Consider the following 20186-nt stretch of genomic DNA (forward strand, 5'->3'; position numbering starts at 1 on the left):
CCTTGGGCTGCACCGCAGCACCTCTCCACGTCCCCTCGCCTGCCTTGAACCAAAGGGGCTGTAGATCCAGTCCCTTTCCCAGAGGGAGCGCGGTGTGGCGCTGACCTCTAGTGGTCCTGGCTGGTAGTGCAGAGTCACGGCCAGGCCTGAGCTGAGGGTATCACTGCTCACCCCCACCCCCGGGGCTGGGTTGGGACGGACCTCCTGCGTTCTCAGCCCCTTTCTCCTCGGCCCTACGCTCCGCCAGGTCGGGAAGAAAGCGCCGAAACTGGCTTCTCAGCGCCTCTTTGCTCCACTGCTGGGGTGCGAAGATCATGCCTGGCAACACAGGCATCTGCGGGTAGCTGCCTTCCTGCCGGACTAGCAACCCCGTGGGCCGGGGAAGAGGGGGGGAAGACAGAGTTTTGTCTCACTCAACACACTGTCCACACTCCCGACTACGGCACAGGGCTGGGCACGCAGTTGATGTCTCTTCTAGCTGTCCGTCAAATATTGTGAAGCACCTGCCGGAGAGAAGAGGACATGGCCGTGCCCTCCCGGGGCTCCCAGGCTAGTCCTGGGGCCTGACTGTGTACCTTGCAAAGCTGCACGAACAGTGTGGGAACACCCGGCCGCGAAAGCTCAGAGGATCCGGGTCAGGGGGTCAGTCAAGCCCGTGGAGAAAGCGAAGATCTGAAAGACAAGTAGAAGTCAGCTCCGCAGAAGCCGAGAAAGGCATTCCAGGCAAGGGGTCAGCGACGGCAGAGGCACCGCAGCCAAGCGCCTTGCACCTGACCTGCCACTAGCCGCTGGGCTGGGAGGGGGAGGGGGGGCGAGGCCCCGCCCCTTGGTACGCCAGCGCTGTGATTGGCCAAGAGCGATCTGACGTTTAGCTAACTGGCTGCCTTGATTGGGTCTCCAGTTGTCCCCAGGGAGGAGCTGATGCACCCGCTCCCCCGCCATGAGCAGGTGCGGCGCCCGGTGGGAGCAGGGCTGGGGGCTCCTCTGGCCGCTCCTAGGGCTTCTCCAGGCTGCGATACTTCTTGCGCAGCACGGACACCGGGTCCTTGAAAAGCACTGGGTCCAGACGGAGGCGAGAGGAAACCAGGGGCATGTAGCCGAAACCCGCAGCCATCTGATTGATGCAGTCTCGGGCTGCCGGCTGCGGCTCCCGACCCCCAGGCACCTAAAGGGGAGGAGAAAAGAGTTGGGGGTCTCCTCTGTCCTTCTGAACCCACCCCACGCCCCCGAACCCACTCCCACGCTCCTGAACCCTGCAGCAAAAAAGGATTTGGGTTAGACCGTGAGGGGGAATCCCTTCCCCAGCCAGTGCCCTCCCAGTGTCAACCTGTCGCCCTTGTTCCTCACCAGTGGAGATCTGGCCTCAAGATGCTGCTTCCCATAGGGCACCTTGATAGGGGGCAGTTTGGTGACAGCTGCTACTAGGAAGTTCATCAGGATGTCCACACAAGTGGGTGCTTCATCTGCCAGGGTTCTCAGACCCTTGGGCAGGGAGTGGGTGAAGAGGGTGTGGTAATACCTGGTAAAGGGGGAAGGACAGGCAGAGGCTGCAGCCAAATCCACACACCACCCGTCTCCATCAGGCCCCACTCTCCTCCCTCCTGACCTCACTCTCCCTTTGACTTCAACCCCCAAGCCTCTTTAGAAACCCCTGCTCCCCTCTCTGAGCCCTGGCCATCTCAGAGAGCTCACACCAGAAATCCAAACCTCCCTCTACTGTTCTGTGCTCTGTGGTTCTGATGTCTGTGCTCAGCAGATGGCGTCCTCCTTGCCTTCTCCCTTATAGCTCCTTAGGGCCCCCACCCCTGGGGCTCTGAGGTCTGAACTCAGAATGAGGTGGGGGGGGGCGGTCAGCTGGTTCCAAGGCCATTAAATATGGAGGTTCCAAAGACCAGCTTCGGGAAGGCTGTGGATTAAGCAGGCTGATGGTGCCCTGGGTGAGCCCTGCCTCACACAGGCCTCCTACTAAACACCGTAGGCCCACTCTGCAGACCTTAGGGGCATTCTTCCCTCTGCTGAGAATTCCCTGCAGAATCTACTAGAGGTTCCAGTTTACCCATACTTGGTTAAACACGTCTAAGGAACACCTCTAAAGGGGCCTTCTAGAATTCAGTCCCTGCCCCAAAGACAGGTGCTTCGGTCAACTTCTGGAAGGTCGGGGACAGTCCCCAGCCCACCACACACACATTTATAAAGCTTCGGGACCCTTCTCTTGTTAGCACCATCACCAAATCCAAATATTGTCCATACCTTCTACTTGGCTCTATTTGAACCAACACTAGCTACTGTTTGTTGACCATCCTGTGTGCCAAGGCCTTCGTAGGGTTTTCTTACCTGATTATCACATCAGCCCTGTGAGGTAAAGACATTTTCCCGATAACGAAACTGAGCCTCACAAGAGGTGAGGAGACTTGCCCATCACACAACAGGGATGGGGCAGATCTGAGCCCTGACCCTGGATCTCCAGGGTCACATAGTGACTGCTATGTTCACTCCCACACCACCCTGCTCGTGGTTCAGAGAGGGGGTCTCTGGCCCTCTGCTCCAAGGACCACGGCCGCCATCTTTACCTGTGGTAGAAGGCAGCTGACGTGAGAACCATGGAGAACTCATTGGTCTTCTCAGCAGTGTAGCCCCAGCCACCCTGGGCCTCATCCCAGAAGTGGTTCCACGTCAGAAAGCCCACCATCCGCTCGGGAAAGCTCTGCCACACCAGAAAAGCAAAGTCCACCTGGGGAGATAGTTAAGTGAGGTCTGAGGAGGGCCTTCCTGACTGGCTAGGAACATCCAGAGATACGGAGGCAAGGCCAGCCAAGCTGAGAGAGGAGATGGGAGCATAAAATTCTCCAGGAGTGCTTGAGGGTGGGGGCGGGGTGTCCCAGCTGGGAGCTAGAAACAATACTTTTCAGTTGGGACGTGAAGATTGTTTTCGAGAGGCTGTGGAGGAGGAGGGTGATTGGCTCCCTGGGGTAATTTCAAAAGTGGGAGGATGTACCTCTGCTCTGGTCCCCGGCTCCTCCCTGCTCAGGGAATCGGAGGGGCTTCCGGGACCCTCTGGCTCTGTCCCCCCCCACCCCCCCATACTGGGGCCCAGTCCTCACCTCACTTGTGGTAAGACTGCTATGTGCGTCGAGGCTGAGGATGGCGTCTGTGCTGATGGCTCTGTGCGGGACAAAGCGGTCACTGACCTGCAGCGGGAGGGAGGTGAGGCCAACTCAGCCATGGGAACCCTCCCCAGGTTCCTGCGGGGACTGTCTGCATATCTGCTAAGCGGGAGCCCCCACAGACAGGCGGACATAGTGTAGAAGGAAAGGCAGTGCAGACAGCAAGGCTGGAATTAGGACCTGGAACTCACTCGACCTCTCTGCACTTCAGGTCCCCTGTGGTAAAATGGGGCAGTAGGAACCCTTCTAGCTTCAACACCTCAAAATTCCTCTCTTGTCACATTACGTGTTCACCTCAACCCTGCGAGGGGTTGTCAGACATCCTTCCTTTGAAAGCAACAGATCCGGAGGGATGAAGGGACTTGCCCAGAACCACACAGCACACAGGTGGCTCCAGGCCTCAGAAGCCACCGTCCTCTGGCCCAATTTGCCATCTCTCCCCATTTCCTTAAGATCCCAGGTTTTTCTTCTGGCTCATCCAAGACAGCCGGCATCACTCCCTTTGCCTCCCCTGATCACATAAAACCCCAGTTCTCTGGAAGCACAATTCAGAAGGGCCAGGGATGGAAGAGAATCCTTTCTATCAGGCCTGTCACTGAAACCCGCGTCGGACAGCCCACCGTCCGCTCCAAGAAGCTTTACCACAGCACGAGAGCAAAGTTTGCCTAAAGAGGTACTTAAGTGAGGAGTGAAGGAGGACTTCCTGACCAGCTGCAGGCGTAACTTGAAGTCCAGGTTTGGCTCAGGCCCAAGTGAAGCCCTCTGTGTATGCCCTCCCCGGTTCCCAGCAGGCAGGGGCAGGATCCTTCCCTCCTGTGCCCCTCTCTGCTCCTCTCCTCACCTTCCTCTGCCCGTCCATGACTATCAAGGGCACTGCTGTCTGAGGCCACCTGGGTGGGGGTGGCTTCTCGCTGCTCCAGAGGACCAAGATCTAGGAGGAAAGGAAGGTGTTCCTGAAGTCTGGGAGAGCAGCTGTATTTGTGAGTTTGGGCAAGAGTTTAGTTGGAGCCAAGGTCTTTCATCAATGCTGCCCAGTTTCTGCCTCTGGGGATCTGGAAGGCAGAAATTCCAGAGACGCAAAGGTAGCTACTACCTATAGCATTAGAACTTGAGAGAGTCAGTTGTCAGGGCGCCTGGGTGGCTCAGTCGGTTAAGCATCCGACTGTGGCTCAGGTCCTGATCTCTCATGGTTTGTGGGTTCAAGCCCCGCATTGGGTTCTGTGCGGACAGCTTCCGATTCTAAGCCTGCTTCCGATTCTGTGTCTCTGTCTCTCTCTGCCCCTCCCCCATTCATGCTCTCTCAAAAATAAATAAACATTAAAAAAATGAGTCAGTTGTGGTAGCCCCCAGCCTGGGCCCTGACCCCATCCCCATCTACTCCCAAAGGCTTTCATTCTCTTCTGCTCCTTTACCATTCTCAGCCCAGCTCAAATGTCACATCGGTAGAGCTGCTCTGTCAGTCGCTGGCTGAGCTAAGTGCTTTCCTCCCCTGTGAGTCCTCTCAAGAGTCTACGTGGCTTTGCTGGAAGTGAGATTTGTTAGCGTGTGCCAGGGAATGCTGACTGAATCTGAATCCAGGGCTGAATCCTTTCCTGGTTTTTCTCTGCACCCCAGTACCAAGCCCATGGCCGGACACTCAGAGAATGACTGCTGAGTTAACACATGGATGTATGTTTACTTCTCCAGCCTCCCCAAGTGGCACCTGCTTTTTAGATGATTTTGTCAGTTTCCAAGAAGGAGGGAGGGGAGGAAAGGAACGAGAAACTTGGGACTTAAAGAGGAGGGCAGAGATGTGCCTCCTCCCCCAAAATGTGTGGTTATGCTTGGGGTCTAGATGGTCTAGATGGTCTTCAAGGGCCCTGCCCTTGTCCTGGCCCCCACCCTGGATCCCAAGACCCCAGCTGGCAAGGGGACAGACCTGGGCACAGTGCCGGGAGCCTGCCACCGCCTGGATGAGCTTCATGGGGGGCTGGCCTGGGGCCCCCACCCAGATCAGGGCGCTGAACCTGCCCACAGGGCGCGACCCTGAGGGAATGAGACACAGGCTGTTAGGGTAGGAGGGGACAGGACCCCCTGAAGAGTGACCAGAGCTGGGGACTCCGGGAGCCAGGAGGGCTGTTGGAGAATCAGGGAAGGGCTTCGCCGGGCTGTATGGTTGAGGCTGGGATGGGCTTGGAAAGAGTTGGTGGGGAAACTTCAAGTTGTCCCACCCCTAGGGTGTACCCCGTTATCCCACCCCCAGGGCGTACCCCGTTGTAGGTAGTAGAAGGGGAAGTCCGAAGGGCTTGTGGAAAAAGTGGGCAGGGCCAGAAGCGCACCCGGGGGGCTGTTCCACAGTAGCGAGGGGTGAGCAGATGCTCCAAAGATCCGGTCCTGAATAATCTGTGAAATGAGAGGGCCGTGCAGAGGCAGTGGCCGGTGTGGCTGGGGACAGGGTCTGTGGAAGTGGGGACCGGCCCTGGCATAGCCCCGCCCCTCCCCCCTCCAGGCTCAGGGAGGGCAGCCCCTGCATCACCGAGGGGTTCAGGCGCAGAAGTCCAGAGTAAGGACACTCGGTGATCATGTCTGGGGGTGGCAGATGACGGTGAGCTTGCTCCTCCCTTTCTTTCCTCCCTCGTGGCAGACATGGCTAACAAGTTGTGACATTCTTTCTGGACCCAGAATCCCTTTTTGCCCGACACCCCAGGCAGCCACTACCCATCACCTGGACTGGCAAGGTGGCACCTGCTTTGAAATCTATTGGCCAGAGCTGTCCTTCTACAGATAGGGAAGCTGAGGCCAAGACTGGAGAAGGAATTTGTCCAAGAGCTCAGAGTCATGTCTGATTCATCCCGAGGCGTCTTCCAGGGGGACGTCCAAGTACTGGGACAGAAGAGGCGCCCAGAGAGAGAGTGGTGTGGAGAAGGAGCAGGGAAGAGGCAGGAGCCAAGCACCATGGCCCCCAGCCTGGAAGTGCCCCTCACCTCCAGGGTGGTATGGACGACCTTCTCCACTGAGGAGAAGTAGGCATCCCATAGAAACTGGGTCTGCTGACGCAGGGCAAGGACCCGCGTGGGGGGCATCTCCTGGAGGGCAGTGAGGACCTGAAGCACAGAGGGAGAAAAGGAGACATCATGGGGCCTTGTCTTTGACTGACTCTGGGGTGGGGACAATCCAGGTTGGAGGTCTGGGACCCAGAAGCCTTCTCCCCATGGTTTTTTAAGTCGGCTAGCAGAAGACACCCTTGGCCAAGGCCCAGGTAGCTCAAGGGTCACACAGAGCTGGGCCTCCATGACACTTGGTACCTGTGTGACTGCAGACAAACTACTTAACCTCTCTGAGTCTCTGTCATCTGAAAAATGGGGATGATAATAGTACTTGCCTCATAGGGTAGTTATGAGGATTAAATGAGATAATACACAATAAGGGCTTGGCAGATAGTAGAGACTCAGTGGCTGGCAGCTATTATTATTAACTGCCATACTTCTCTCCCTTCTCAGGGGAGTCAAGGCTTCAGCATAGATTTTCATAGCCAGGCGGATTAGTTTCATCAGCTGGAAAAGTCACTGTGCATTTTGTTTTTCCCACCCCAGTCCCCATGGAGGCACTCCGATTTTTGATTTTCTGTGGCTTTCCCTTAAATTAGTCCAGTCATGGACCAGTGGGGCTGGGCCCATGGAGATCATCTGATCTCACCTATCCCATTGAACAGGTGGGGAAACTGAGGCTGGAAAAGGCTCACAACTTGCTTTTAGTACCTTCAGGAGTTCTGATCCTCTGGGAGCCCCTGAGGCTTGGGGCTTGGGGCAAAATCATCCACATCCACACACGGGGGATAGGAATGAAGACTGAGATCAGTCTGGGGGCCGAGATCCCAGAGTCCTCCATGTCCTGGAGGCGGGGCCCTGAGCTACCTGAAATGGCAGCCTCTTGTCAGCTACAATGGCCGCCTTGGTCCAATCGATGACCTCGGAGAAGGGCAGCTCCCACGGAGGGCTGAGAAGCACAGGGATGCAGCCAGCCTGGGGGAAAGGGGAGTCACTGGGGAGCCCTGGGGAGCCCAGTCCTATCCTACACACATTCCCCCTCCCCTACTTCCAAGTTAGCAGCCACTTTGGTTGGGGGCAAGGGGCAAAGAAGAGAGAAAAGTGGTATTTTGGGGGCGGTGGGCTGTTCTAGAGAGGGTGTGGTGAGTGTGGCTGTAGGCACACCCGAGTCCCAGAGGAAAGGCATGGGCCGCTCCCTGCCCCTTCCCGCTGGCCTGAGCCCCAGTACCCTGCCAGCTCAGGAGTGTGGACCACAGGGGCAGGGGGTGCCTAAGTTCGGGGTGTACCTGCAGGGCTTGGAGGAAGTGCAAGGCAGCAGAACGGTGGCTGGGGATGAGGCAGAAGGTGGCATCGGGTAGCAGTCCCCCAGGGTGGGTCCTAAGGAGGTACAGGAGGGGGGTCTCACACATATGAGGCCTGAGACAGCTGCCTCTCACCCCACCTGGCTCCCTGATGGCTCCCCAACCCCCCACACGAACACTCCCAAATTCACAACGTGCACACCCATCACGCGTGCTTCCTACATTAACACTCATGCACACACACGGCCACACACTGAACACCAACACACACCAAGCTTCACACTCGCCCCTCACCCACAGTCGGGCTAGGAGTCAGGGGCCCCGGCTTCTAGTCCCACCTCTAGCCTTGGTGGTCTCCCACATTTCCCCTTCTCTTCTCTGGATCTCGGCTTCCTCTCTGCGGAATGGGAGGTGGTGGCACCAGCTGTTTCCGAGGCCTGGTCCGACTTGGACAGGCCCACGTTTGCCTGCCCACTGCTCTGCCACACACAGATTCTCAGGCAGCCCTCACCTGATTGGCCCCCTGCCCTGCATCCCCCCCCATCCCGAAAGCCCAGGCCCATGAAAGGCTCCTCTGTCAGGAGGTAGGCTGGGCCCCCAGCCTGGAACCGCACAGGAAGCTGCTGTCCAGAGGCCCTCTTGCCCAGAGAACAGGCCTCCTCTGTTCCTCCCACCTTCTTCCCCCAACTTCCCGGGGCCACACTCAGGCTGTATGTATTTGTGGGGGATGGGCAGGAGCCACCTCCCTGGGACTGCCTCTCCCTCCCCAGGGAAGCAGTGCCCATGACCTAGCTACTGGAAGGTGCAGGGAGGGCCTAGAGAGGCCAGACTCCTGGGCTCACAGGCCTGCTCTGAATGGGACTGGTGAATAGGGTCCCAGGACCCTCCACAGCCACAGCCTATCTGGTCTGAGTCTGAACCTTCAAGAAGCAGTCCTTGGAGTGCTTAGCCTCTGGACTACCCCCCATTGAACAGATGGGGGAGACTGAGTCTCAAAGAGACCCAAGGACTAGCTGAGAGTCTCAGAAAGGAGCAGAGCTGAAACTAGAACAAATATGTGAACTCCTGCCGCTGGGTCATCTGAACTACCCCAGAGCCACTGCTTAGGGGTCTCCCAGGGGTCCTGCCTCCCGCCTTCTGTCTCTACTGCTCAGGTGGCCACCAGGCCTCTCCTGGGAGAAGCCACACGTCAAACAACAGGACATTCTCCACTTCATTGGTGCCACAGCACCAGCCAGCTACAGCCCCTCTCCCCTCCCCAGTAAAGCCCTTGGGTGCTGAAAACCTACAAGTTTAGAACCCAGAGAGAGGCGCCTGGGTGGCTCAGTCGGTTAAGTGTCTGACTTCGGCTCAGGTCATGATCTCAAGGTTTGTGGGGTTGAGCCCCGCACCGGGCTCTGTGCTGACAGCTAGCTCAGAGCCTGGAGCCTGTCTTCAGATTCTGTATCTCCCTCTCTCTCTGACCCTCCCCTGCTCATGCTATCTCTCTCTCTCTCAAAAATAAAAAAGAATATATTAAAAAATTATTAAACATTGAACCCAGAGACAAAGGGCTTTCTGAATAAACCTTCACAAACCTCCACTGTTCCGTCCTCTGTGTCTCTGTAGACCCTTCTCCTGAGGGAGTGTCTGGGACACCCCTCTCTGCCTTCTAGCAAAGATATTCCTCCTATTGATCTTAATGTCTAAGCTCAAACCTCATCTCTGGGAAGCCCTCCTTGATCTTTCCAGCGATGGCTCCCTCCTCTGTGCCCCCACTGTGGGAGTAATGCGCCGTGCCACTCCAGCCTTCTACCGAGCACATGCTTTGTTGAGGCACCACGTGCTTTACACATATTAACTCACTTCCTTCTCACGGCAACTCCTTCAGAGATGGGAGGTGTGTGCTGTTAGTGCCNAGTCAGATGCTTAAGGTGACTGAGCCACCCAGGTGCCCCTAAGCAGCCGACTCTTGATTTCAGCTGAGGTCATAATCTCACAATCATGAGATCGAACTCCAAAGTGGGTTCTAGCTGGGTGGAACCAATTTAAGACTCTCTCTTTCTCCATCTGCCCCTCCCCTGCTTCCTTGTGCATGCGTGTGCATGCGCACGCTCGCTCCCTCGCTCAAAAAAATTTTTTTTAACTGAGGGGCCCCTGGGTGGCTTAGTCTGTTAAGCGTCCGACTTTCGCTTAGGTCATGATCTCGCGGTTCGTGGGTTCGGTCGCCGCGTCGGGCTCTGTGCTGACTGCCAGCTCAGAGCCTGGAGCCTGTTTCAGTCTGTGACTCCCTCTCTCTGACCCTCCCCTGCTCACGCTGTCTCTCTCTCTCTCTCCTAGAAATAAAGAAAACATTAAAAAAAAATTTTTTTTTAACTGAAACATTAAAATATATATTAACACATTTTATTCTGTTTAAATTATTTTTTTCTTCTTTAATTTAGAGAGAGAATGAGCAGGGGGGATGGGCAGAGAGAGAGAGAGAATCTTAAACAGGCTCCATGCTCAGCACAGAGCCTGATGCAGAGCTTGATCCCATGACCCTGGGATCATGACCTGAGTTGGGTTTTTTAATATTTTTTAAATGTGTATTTATTTTTAAGAGAGATAGAGAAACACAGTGCAAGTAGAGGAGGGGCAGAGAGAGAGGGAGACACAGAATCTGAAACAGGCTCCAGGCTCTGAGCTGTCAGCACAGAGCCTGATGCGGGGCTCGAACTCACAAACCGCGCGATCATGCCCTGAGCTGAAGTTGGACGCTTAACTGAGCCACGTAGGCACCCCCAAAAATTTTCTTCTATTTAAAAGTTCGGTTTTTTTCTTTTGACTTTCAAAGAAATGAAAACGTTTTCATGGGTCCCTAGACACCACGCCCCCTATATCCAAAGGAGACAGGCCAGGGAACTTGAAAATATGTGTTGAATTTATGGAAGAAAAAAAAAGCCCACCCCAAATGAGGGAGAGCACATATACAAGCTGTTTGTGCACACACAGAGTACCTCAGAAAAGACAGAAGATAGACTAGAAACGGTGTTTGGCTCCAGGAAGGAAAAACTGGGCGGCCAGAGACAGGGGTGGGAGGGAGTTTTGCTGTATACCCTTTTGTGCCTTCGGAATCTTGTACCATGTGAATGAATTCCCTATTCATAAAAATAAATAAGTAACAATTTAAATGGGTGGAGGCTTATTCCAAAGCAACAGGAGACTGTTCAGCGAAGGTGGAAAAATATGGGCTTTGTAGCCAGAAGTGCACGGTTTAACCCCAACTCCACCGCTACCACCACCATAGCTGCCCCATCAGAGACCTGAGAGAGGCCGTGGTGAAGCAAGGGCCTTGGGTGGCTCCCTCTACCTGTCTGAGCCTCAGTTTCCTGTTCCCTGAAGTGGGAATAATAATATCTGTCCTGAAGGGTACTTGAGTGTGCATGACTTGTGCAAAGTGGCTGGCACAGCACCTGGCCCAGAGCAAGCTCTCCCCACGTGTGGGCTTCCTCCCCTCCCCCGCCCAGTGAATGTGGGACAGCGGCTGTGGGATGGTGGCAGAGACGGTGAATTGCCTCTTTCTCTGGCCAGTCCTTGTTTATTCAGGCCACCCTCCGAGGGCTGCCCTGTGGCTGGTGGCCTCTCCCTCTCATTCCGTCCCTCTACTGTCTGGCTGGTTCAGGCAGCTGCCCGGCACCTCCGGGAAACTGAGGCTCCAGCTACTCTGGAGATTGTAAATCCTGTCCCCTGCAGGTGGACTGAGGCCAAAGAGAGAACTTCTGGAAGTTCAGAGGGCAGTCAGAGGCTGCCAGGCATCACACGCTGGATACACGCTCATCGACAACGTTACTTAGAGGGTGCCCCCCCACCGATTAGAAAGCCTTGACCAGTTCTGGCCAATTTTGGATCAATCGGTAAACATCCAGTGAGTCAACAGTTCACCTACTGAAGGCAGCTCCTTAACTGTTTCCCAAAGAAGTTCAGACTGAAACAGCTTCAGGTTCACCAGTCAGCAACCGCACATAGCAGTCACTAAAGTCAGCTGAAAAAGAACTTCCTCTAAGCAAGCGTAGCTAAGTGCCTAATCAGAAAAGTGAGGCAGGCCCATGGTGAGCAGGAAAAACTTGTTCACTGAAGGGAAGCTCTGTCTGAGCTCTGAGCTTGAGGTGCCTGGAGAGGGGGGGCGGATCCCCGACTTTTCAGGTCACTGCTGAGGATGCCCGTTACGGGTGGGTCCAGGCCGAAGGGCAATTCCATTCCTACCACTGGCTGTGGGGGGGGTCCCTGGAGCCCACGTGCCTTCAGGAGGGAGAGTGATCGCATTCCCATGAGAGCCCCTGAGAAGCAGAGGCAAAAATGGAGCTTGGCCATGTGAAGAATTCCTAGGAGGGAGAGGAGCTGAGAATAGCCCATGTTGTTGTAGCAGAGAACAGGGAGGTACCTGAGGGAGGGAGCATCAGAAGAACACCAGGCTGACAGATTCCACATCAGGTCTGCCCCAGAGATGGAGAAGGAACCCTCTGCCCCAGGGGCCCTGGACAACCTCCAAAGGGCTCTGGCTCCTGCCTGCCCAATCAGCCTTTTGGACACTGCTGGCCTCCCGGGAGTGCAGGGGTGGACGTAAGGGTGCTTAGGGGTTAACTGCTTGACCACCTGAAGTGTGTTACCCCAACTAGCCCAGGGAGAGAGCACTTTCTGAACAACTCTCCATGTCCCATAGGCCACCATGCCCCTCCTACGTCTCCCGGTGGGAAGTTCTTCCTTAGGTCTGACCTCATTCATATTTGTTGTAACCAAAAGCTGTTTCCCTAAGAGGTTAATCCCCCAAATTAGACACAGGAGCAACTTCCATCTGTGACCAGTTCGTAATCTCCATGGCTCTGAGGCATTTGATGGGTTGATTATAAACTCTTGGTTAAATCTCCGAATTCTAATGCTTCAGGCTTTGGAAACAGGCACCCCTGGATTTAAACACTGGCTGTGCTCTTGTCTGGATGGCCTCAGACAAGTTACTTGACCTCTCTGAGCTTATACAAATAAATGATAGCAGTTAGTATTATTTTATTATAACTATTTATAACTTAGGACAGAGTGAGCACCATAGATGTGGATGTTAAAATAATAGGGAAGGAGGAATCGGAATATGAGAAAAAGAGTCAGTAGAAGTGAGTCACATTTTTGTTTTTAAAGCTCCCCCCAAGGGAGAACTCCAAAACCCACTTTGGACACCCCTTATGGTGGAGTATCATCTTGGTGGTGTTTCTCTCTGTCTAACCTGATTACCCCCTGTTGCAGCAGAGGCTGAATTTGCCCGGCCTCACCGACTCTCCCATCCCACCCCAATCCTGCCCTCCACCTTGGCCTCTAGGCTCACTCCCACTGCAGACCCTTCCCGCCCAGCCCGCAAGAGTAAAGGTCCACTTACTGCTCGGGTCCACGGTCCTGCTCACAGCGCCCATCCCAGGGACAGACAGAGGGGTCAGTGCCTGCTGTGCGCCACCCGCCCCTCTCATCTGCCAGGGCTAGCAGGGGCACCCCGGGGAGGGGGCTGTGCTGTCGCAGCTGGCCAGGTGCCCCACCTCGCAATGGGTGGGCTTCAGGGAGAAGCGGGAGGGCCACGTCAAAGCCAGGCCGGAAGGTGTCCACTGTGGGGCTGGCCTTGGCCACCATCGCCTGTCCCAGTTGGAAGGTCTGGGGGCAGGGAGCTGGGTGGAGACCGAGGACCAGATGGTTCCTTCCCCCATTCCATTGCTGGGGCAGGGGGCTGCACTCTCCAGCGGGGACTTCCAGGCTGAGGAAGAGGAGGAGGCAGGCCTCATCGGGGCTGGCCGAGTGGTAGCCGGAGCTCTCAATGGAAGCCAGGATCCTGCGGTGAGCGGCAGAGAGAGGTCCAGCCACCGGGTGCACGAATACCTTGAGACCACCAGCCCTGCACTTCGAGGCATCAAAGCAAGCCCCCCAATTGCAGCTGCCGCCACGGGGGCCGTGAGGAGGTTGCGAGGCATCTTCTGGGAGCTCCCCAGGCTGGGAGAAACTCGGCAGGAGCTCTGCATCCAGCCAGCGGGGCCAGCCTTGGGGGGCACTTGCCCAAGGTCCGGCAGGCACCGCCAGGCGGAGAAGGGGGAAGATTCTCAGGAGGATGAGGAGCCAAGAGACTGAGAGAGCCAGCCAGAGGGACCTTCTTCTCCACGACTGCATGTGGCCACCCGCAGCCAGGGCTGGGGGAAAGCAAGAGCAGGGGCTTGAGGGTGGAGCTGGAATCAGCCTTCTAGGTCAGCGCCTTCATTGTATAGATGGGAAGACTGAGGCCCACGGAGAGAGCAGACTGCCTACGTAAGGTCAAACGGCAGGTCACCAGCCAGGCGCAGGGAGTCCAGGTAGGACCTGGCTTTCTGGCCTTGCCTTCCTACAGTCAGGAATCTGTTTCGTTGGCCTGCGGACAGCCACGCCAGCCTTTGCCCTCTCCCAGCAGGGGCCCCTGCCCCTGGGCACTGCTCAGGCTGATGCAACCCCTGACCACACTGCAAGGCCGTGGCCTTCTGTCCTCCTGGCTGCACCCCCTGACCTTGGCCTCAAAGGAGAGGCGGGCAGTCTGCCAGGCCATGGGGGACCCGTTGGGGCTCTCAAAGGAGGTGGCTTGGCCAGGGTGCAGGGCTGACCTCCCCAGTCCTCCCCTTGCCCAAGCGGCCCCTGAGTAGCCCTGGCTGCCTCCTTGTGCCCACTGGGCGGGCACTCCTGGGCTGTGGGCCCAGTGGCTGGAGCTAAAATTAGACCCTGCACCCCATGTGGGCTCTCAGGGTCAGCTGAGGTCAAGGCCGGGCTGCAGCACTGCCCTCTGCCTGGGGGGCTGGGAGTGCTCTGGGTCCGAGTCTTCTCCTACCCTGCCGCTGTACCCCAGCTCAGGGAGCTTGGCCCTCCTCCCCCACACCTAGCAGCTGGTCCTGCACCCTCTGGCTTGGAGCTATCGCGGTGCAGAGGCCAGGGACCCTGACCCGTGCCCCTGTCCCATGGCGGTCCCCAGCCCCCGCCGGTGTCGGTGTCTTTTCCCGGTCCCTCTCCGGGTTGCATCTGGCCCGGCTAGATCTATTTCCCAGCCTGGCTCCTCCCCTGACAGCCCCGATTGGCTCCTGCCTGGGGGGCAGGGTCTCGGCTTAACCCCTTCCAAACCAGTTTCTTTGATGGCCCATAATCCTCAGCGGCAGGACCCGCACCTCACAGTTGGCCTCAAGCTGTCACAGCCTGAGTCTCTGAAGTCACATATCAAGCCTCCAAAGAAGAGGGTTAAGAGGTTGTCATCCTTTACAAGCGAAGAAAAGTGAACCTCAGAGAAGGGGAGTGGTATCTTCCTCAGCTGACTAAGATATGACAGGGCGGGGATGAGGTTTGAACCCTGAAGTCCTGTCCCTACTCCTTAGAGCTTCGCGCTGGTCACCCCAGCTGGGGGTATCTTTGTGGGGGGTCCATAAATCAGCGATGAGAAAGTCAACAGGTGAGAAAAATGAAGCATGAAGTGATGGGGGAAGGCAGGGGTAGAATGGAGGGGGTGGGATTGGGTAAGATGCTCTCAAGGATTCCCAGGATCGGTCCCCCTCCTTCAACAACCCCCCCCCAATCTCATCTAGTTGCAGCCTTTTTGGACCCACTCCTGGTACCCCTCACAGGTGCCCAGGTCTGCCCTTGTCTGGAGCTCTGTAGGGAAGGTCTTGATGCTCATTCTCCAGTCCATATAGTACCTGAGGTTGAACTTGACTATCTCTTAGTCCACAGCCATTGAGGGATTCTCTTGCTCAGTTTCTTGGTCTGTGCCCTGAAAGGGGAATCAGGAATGGGTGACGTCACCCACTGATGAATCACCGAGGCGAAGAGGGAGACGCAGACCCTGGCTGCCAGGAACCGCAGTCTGATGAGGGAGGCCGCAGGAAACCGGCCAACTTGGAGTGAACACAGCCTCTACCTCTTAACAGCTGGATGATGTGGGGCCTCTGTCCCCTTATGTCTAGATGGGAGTAGAGATCTTCACCATGAGATGGTTGGCAGGTGAAATCCAGGCCTATCCCATGGGGTCCCTCAGCAAGTGGCAGCCTCCTTTCCTTGCAGGCCTTCCTTCCGTCTGATGTTTTGCCAGGGGATGTTTTGCCCTCCCTGGGCAGTTGGTCTGAGGGAAGAGCACAGTTCAGTCTCCCAAGAACGTCCTCAAAATAGCCAACATGGGAGCCTCTTTGCCCACAGTGTCTGTCACTGAGGGATGGACTGACTTTCCCTGCATGCATCAGGCTCTCCCACAGGACAGAGGCCTTTGCCCTTGCCGGCTGCTGCTCAGCTAACTCCACCCCATCCGACAGGAATCAGCCAAAGGCTCCCCTCCTGCAGGGAGCCTGCTGACCTTCCTCGGGCTCCATCTGGTTCCTCTATGTTCTCATGCCGCTTCTTCATCCTTCTATCCCGGTACTCATTCATTCATTCATTCATCCAACAATTCCTTATTGAATACTAAACATGGGCCAGGTTTTGTGCCAGGCAAAGAACAATAACAGCTAACATTCATATTATGCTTATCGTGTGCCATGCACAACTCTAAGTGCAAGTGTATTAGCTCATTTAATCCTCTGAGGAAGGTACTGTTATCATCCCCATTTACAGATGGGAATGCAGAGGCCCAGGCAATCAGGTAGCTGGCCTAAATTCCTACATGTTAGCCAGGCTTTGGACCCAATCAGTTCAGTCCTTTAGCCATTGCACCTGTGTCCTAAGACAGGTACATCCCCATTCTTGCAGAACCACACCTTCCCTGAGAAAGACCAGGAAGCAGGCAATTACAGACCAAGGAGGGGGGACTATGGGAGGGCACAGACGGGCTGCCCAGTGCAGGGTAAGATGCTCTCAAAGATTCCCAGGATTGGTCCCCCTCCAGAGCAGTCATCTCAGGCAGTGACTCCTACCCTAAGACTTGAAGGAAAAAGTATGAGGTTTTTTGGTTTTTGTTTTTGTTTTTTTTAGAAAAACCACTGTGGCTATCCAGAAGGGGACAGACAGGAAATGGCAAGAATGGAGGCAGGGACCGCTTTTTATTAAGGTTCATTCATTCACACATTCCACAACTACTTAAGGAGCCCTCACTGTGGGCCAGGTGGGATCTAGAAGCAGGGAACAAAGCAGACAGAATCTTGCCCTCATGGAGTTCACATCCCAGGGTGGGGAGATCGGCCATGAGTGAAAATAAATAAAATATCTCCTGTTATTTGGCCACAAATCGAGAGAAGGGGAGGAACCGCAGGGTTACGTGGGACCAGCAGGGAAGGCTGGCTGAAAATCTGGCATCTGAGGCGAGAGAGTCAGTGAAAAGTGTGTGCAAGGTCTGGTCACTCCAGCAGCAGGGGAGAAGCCAGGGCACAGGTTGGTGTGTGTGTGTGTGTGTGTGTGTGTGTGTGTGTGTGCATGCGACGTGCGAGGCATGGTCTGACTTGTGTCTGTGACACCTCTTGGACCTCAGGGAAGAAGCTGGAGTAGGGACAGAGACAGAAGCAGGGAGCCCCGTGGCCCAGGTGAGCCACTCTGGGGAGCCGTGATGGTGACTAGGACTGGGGTGGCAGGGGTAAGAAGTAGTTGGATTCCGGGCGTATTTCGAGCTAGCGCAAAATGACAGATGTGATGGGCTGGATGTGAGATTTGGCCTGAGCCACGGGCAGGATGGCGCTGCCCTCAGTGGGGATGGGGAAGACTGAGTGGGGAGCCGATCTGGGGGAGAAGGTCAGGAGTTCGATTCTCAGGCTTCAGCCTCGTTCACGCGCCTCATCCCAGCACTAGGACCATAAATGTCCAACAAATACTTGTTGAATAAGTGAATGAATGGAAGGGCAGACATACCTGGGAGGGTTGGAGGTCAGGGCCGGCTGGTGCGGGGCTTGGTAGGGAATGACTGCTCCTGCACCCCCAGCCCCGGGCACCCTGGCTGGCTCATGCCTGAGTCCACACTTGCCAACACATACAAGCTGACTCCTACCTTCAGGTCTGCAAGGGAGGCTCACAGGCTGGCCGGGCCCTGGCCTCATCTGGCCTGCGATTCACAGGGCTGCCCTGCAGCTTGGATGGAGGAGGAGAAGGCAGGGATCCAGGCAGGCAGGACTGAGCTGGGCTCATGCTAAAAATATGCAGCTGGGCTCTGCCCCAAGCCCTGGGCCCTCCACCAATCTCTTCCAGGCTCATCGAAGGCACCAGGAGCTCCCGTCCTATAGCTGGGCTCTGATCAATGGCACAGTAGCCAACACTTTGGGGAGAGGGGGGTGGGACAGGGCAGGAGGGAAGGGGCAGTAGTGAGGAGGAAGAAGGAGTAGGCCTCGGCTCTGGCTCTGGAGAAGGCCTGGGCGTGGGGAGGCTTCTGGGAGAAGGCAGCACTCTTGTTTCCTACAGGGCTGAAGCAGCTTTGATGTGCACTGGAGACGAAGAGGAGCCCTGGATGGATCCCAGAGCCGGAGCACAGCAGTGTTGGCTTCATAGCCATCACGGCATCACACAGCCCGGGGGCCGCCTGAGTGTGGGCTTGCTTCCTGCCCGAGGCGCCAGGTAACACACTGGCCAAGCGCCCAGGCAGAAAGTGGGGGCTAACATCACTGTGTTTGATCTGGAGTATTCCCTCTTTGCACCCTGCTTCTGCCTCCGTCCCATCTTTCCTTCTCTGGAACGGACCTGAAATTTCTAGGTGGAATGTAGCTAGTCTTCCAAGAGAAAGGGGTCTGGAGCATTGGCTCAGGTGCTCCTAAAAGCTGTATGTTCCTGTGTAAGTTATTTCACCTCCCTGTGCTGCTGTTTCCCTCTCTCTACAATGCTGATAAGAGCATACTCCTCAAAGGCTTCCCGGGAAGAGGATTATATGAGATCACGAATAGACAACCTTCAACACGCCATGCCTGGCACAAAGCAGGCACCTAACGAATGGGTCTCCTCTGCCCTCCTCCAACCCAGGGGGAGGTGAGTCGGCATGCACCAAGCTGTCCCTCTGGGGTGGATCAGGGCTAGGACTTGGGCTTTCTCTCCTGTGCCCATGTTCTTCTGGCTACACCTCCATCTCTGTTCAGAAAGCAAGATGCTTGGAGCTCCAGGAGGTGATCACCATGGCAACCCATCTGCTGCTTCTTGTCTGTTGCTGTTTTTTCCTCCAGCCCTGAGCTTTCTGGGTGTCTCACTGCAGAATTCACAAGTGTTGGGGGCTGGAGGCCATGAGAGGCTCTAGGGTCCCAGCTCTCACTTGCTGGAGCACAGATAGCCCCTAATGGCCATTCCCCACAGGACTCATCTCGATCCAGCTCCAGCTAAAGCGGGTTTCCCCCTCAGGCGCCACCAGGATGCAAAGCAATTCTGGCCTATCGTGGAGAACTCAGACCTGGAACCCAGACCTGGGGCGGGACCATGGAAGCTGCCCAGGGGATCTGGGGATGGGAGTCAGTGAAATCAGGCTCTGGCCTCTGCCACTCCTCCACGTACAGCTGTGTGACTTTGGACAAGTCACACCCCTTTTCTGGACCTCAATTTCTTCTTCTTCTTTTTTATTTTTATTATAATTTTTTTTAGTGTTTATTTTTCTTTGAGGTAGAGCACGAGAAGGGGAGGGGCAGAGAGAGATGGAGACACAGAATCTGAAGCAGGCTCCAGGCTCTGAGCTGTCAGCACAGAGCCTGACATTGGGCTTGAACTCACAAACTGTGAGATCATGACTTGAGCCAAAGTCAGTTGCTTAACTGACTGCACCACTCAGGTGCCCCTGGACCCCAATTTCTTACCATCAGCCTAACATAGGAATAGGACTAGCTATTAAGAGCAAAAAGACCTGGAATTCTTACCCAGAAATCATTTGGAAGTTTGGGAGGCCAGTCCTTCCTTTTCCCATCCTATGAACACTTGACTTTGTAAGGAAAAATATACAAAACCTGGAGACAAGGCAATGAGGAGACTGTGTGAACCATCAGCATTCCCCTGGGGCCTCATCCAAGAAGCCCCCAAAAGCCCGCTATGTCTTCAGAACCAGACATTTTATCAGTATCATAGCCAAGACACTAAGTTGTAGAACACAAAAGACACAAATAACAATACAAATAGCAATACCAATGATTTCTGACCAGTAGAGATCTTTCCAAAGGGTATTAAGTCATGCCCTGTAGGGTATTTGCTGGGTTAGAATCTGACTAGCAATCTTATTGCAGCCTTCTCTGTGCTTTATCTCTAATCCTCACTAAGATCCCTGAACCAGCTCCATCCTATAGTTTCCTTATAAATGAGTGAAATACGACTTTGACGCACACTCGCTATGTACTGGTATGATTTTTTTTTTTTTAACACTTGGAAGATTATAATTTGATTGCTCAGTGAACTTCAATTTACTCTTCTGTAAAATTCAAGAGAGAAATTCAAGGAACTTCAAGGGAGGGGCCATGCATTTGCTCACCATGTGCCAGACACTATTGAGCTCTTTGAATCCATGATTGCATTTGAGCCTCATAGTAAAGCTGCCAGCATGGGCGTCTGTTCTCCCCGTTGAAGAGGTGACATTAGTGAGGTTCAGAGAGGTGAAGTGACTGCCCCAAGGCTACACAGCCAGTGAGTACCAGCCTAGATTTGAACCACTGCTTCACAGGGGGCTAATTCCTGCTTCAGAGGTTTATCTTGGAGCTGGCTGAAGGAGACAACACGTGAGAAAGTGCTCAGAAACTGGACAGACATGTGCACATGTGAATAATTATGAT

The 20186-nt window shown here is 55.2% G+C and overlaps 1 protein-coding gene across 4 annotated transcripts; it reads right to left on the minus strand.

Annotated features, from left to right (window-relative positions):
- Positions 1–6: 6 nt before the first annotated feature.
- Positions 7–13983, minus strand: EXTL1 (exostosin like glycosyltransferase 1). 4 transcript variants are annotated; one of them, XR_013337981.1, is made up of 12 exons: positions 12878–13983; positions 7477–7567; positions 7058–7165; positions 6128–6247; positions 5414–5546; positions 5083–5189; positions 4006–4095; positions 3102–3188; positions 2571–2731; positions 1348–1519; positions 576–1165; positions 7–503 (listed from the first exon to the last, which is right to left on the minus strand). XR_013337981.1 is itself a non-coding variant. In XM_077775660.1 (11 exons), the coding sequence occupies exons 1-11, from the start codon at positions 13648–13650 to the stop codon at positions 995–997; spliced, it is 2013 nt and encodes a 670-aa protein (XP_077631786.1). In that variant the 5' UTR covers positions 13651–13983; the 3' UTR covers positions 7–994. The 4 variants fall into 4 exon arrangements, 3 of the variants coding, with proteins under 3 accessions (XP_077631786.1, XP_077631789.1, XP_077631787.1); XM_077775660.1 differs by having other exon boundaries at positions 7–1165; XM_077775663.1 differs by lacking the exon at positions 1348–1519 and having other exon boundaries at positions 7–672.
- Between the last annotated feature and the right edge of the window lie 6203 nt (positions 13984–20186).

Source organism: Crocuta crocuta, unplaced genomic scaffold, assembly GCF_008692635.1.
Source record: "Crocuta crocuta isolate KB4526 unplaced genomic scaffold, BGI_CrCroc_1.0 scaffold127, whole genome shotgun sequence".
Lineage (NCBI taxonomy): Eukaryota > Metazoa > Chordata > Mammalia > Carnivora > Hyaenidae > Crocuta > Crocuta crocuta.

What these genes read in the sequence shown, in the direction of transcription:
- EXTL1 (XM_077775660.1), bottom strand. Translation starts at nt 13,650, where the DNA reads ATGCAGTCGTGGAGAAGAAGGTCCCTCTGGCTGGCTCTCTCAGTCTCT. An exon ending in ACTTCCTCCAAGCCCTGCAG is followed by an intron (nt 7,166 to 7,476) that starts GTACACCCCGAA and finishes CCTTTCCCCCAG; the next exon opens with GCTGGCTGCATCCCTGTGCT. An exon ending in CTTCTACTACCTACAACGGG is followed by an intron (nt 5,190 to 5,413) that starts GTACGCCCTGGG and finishes TCATTCCCTCAG; the next exon opens with GGTCGCGCCCTGTGGGCAGG.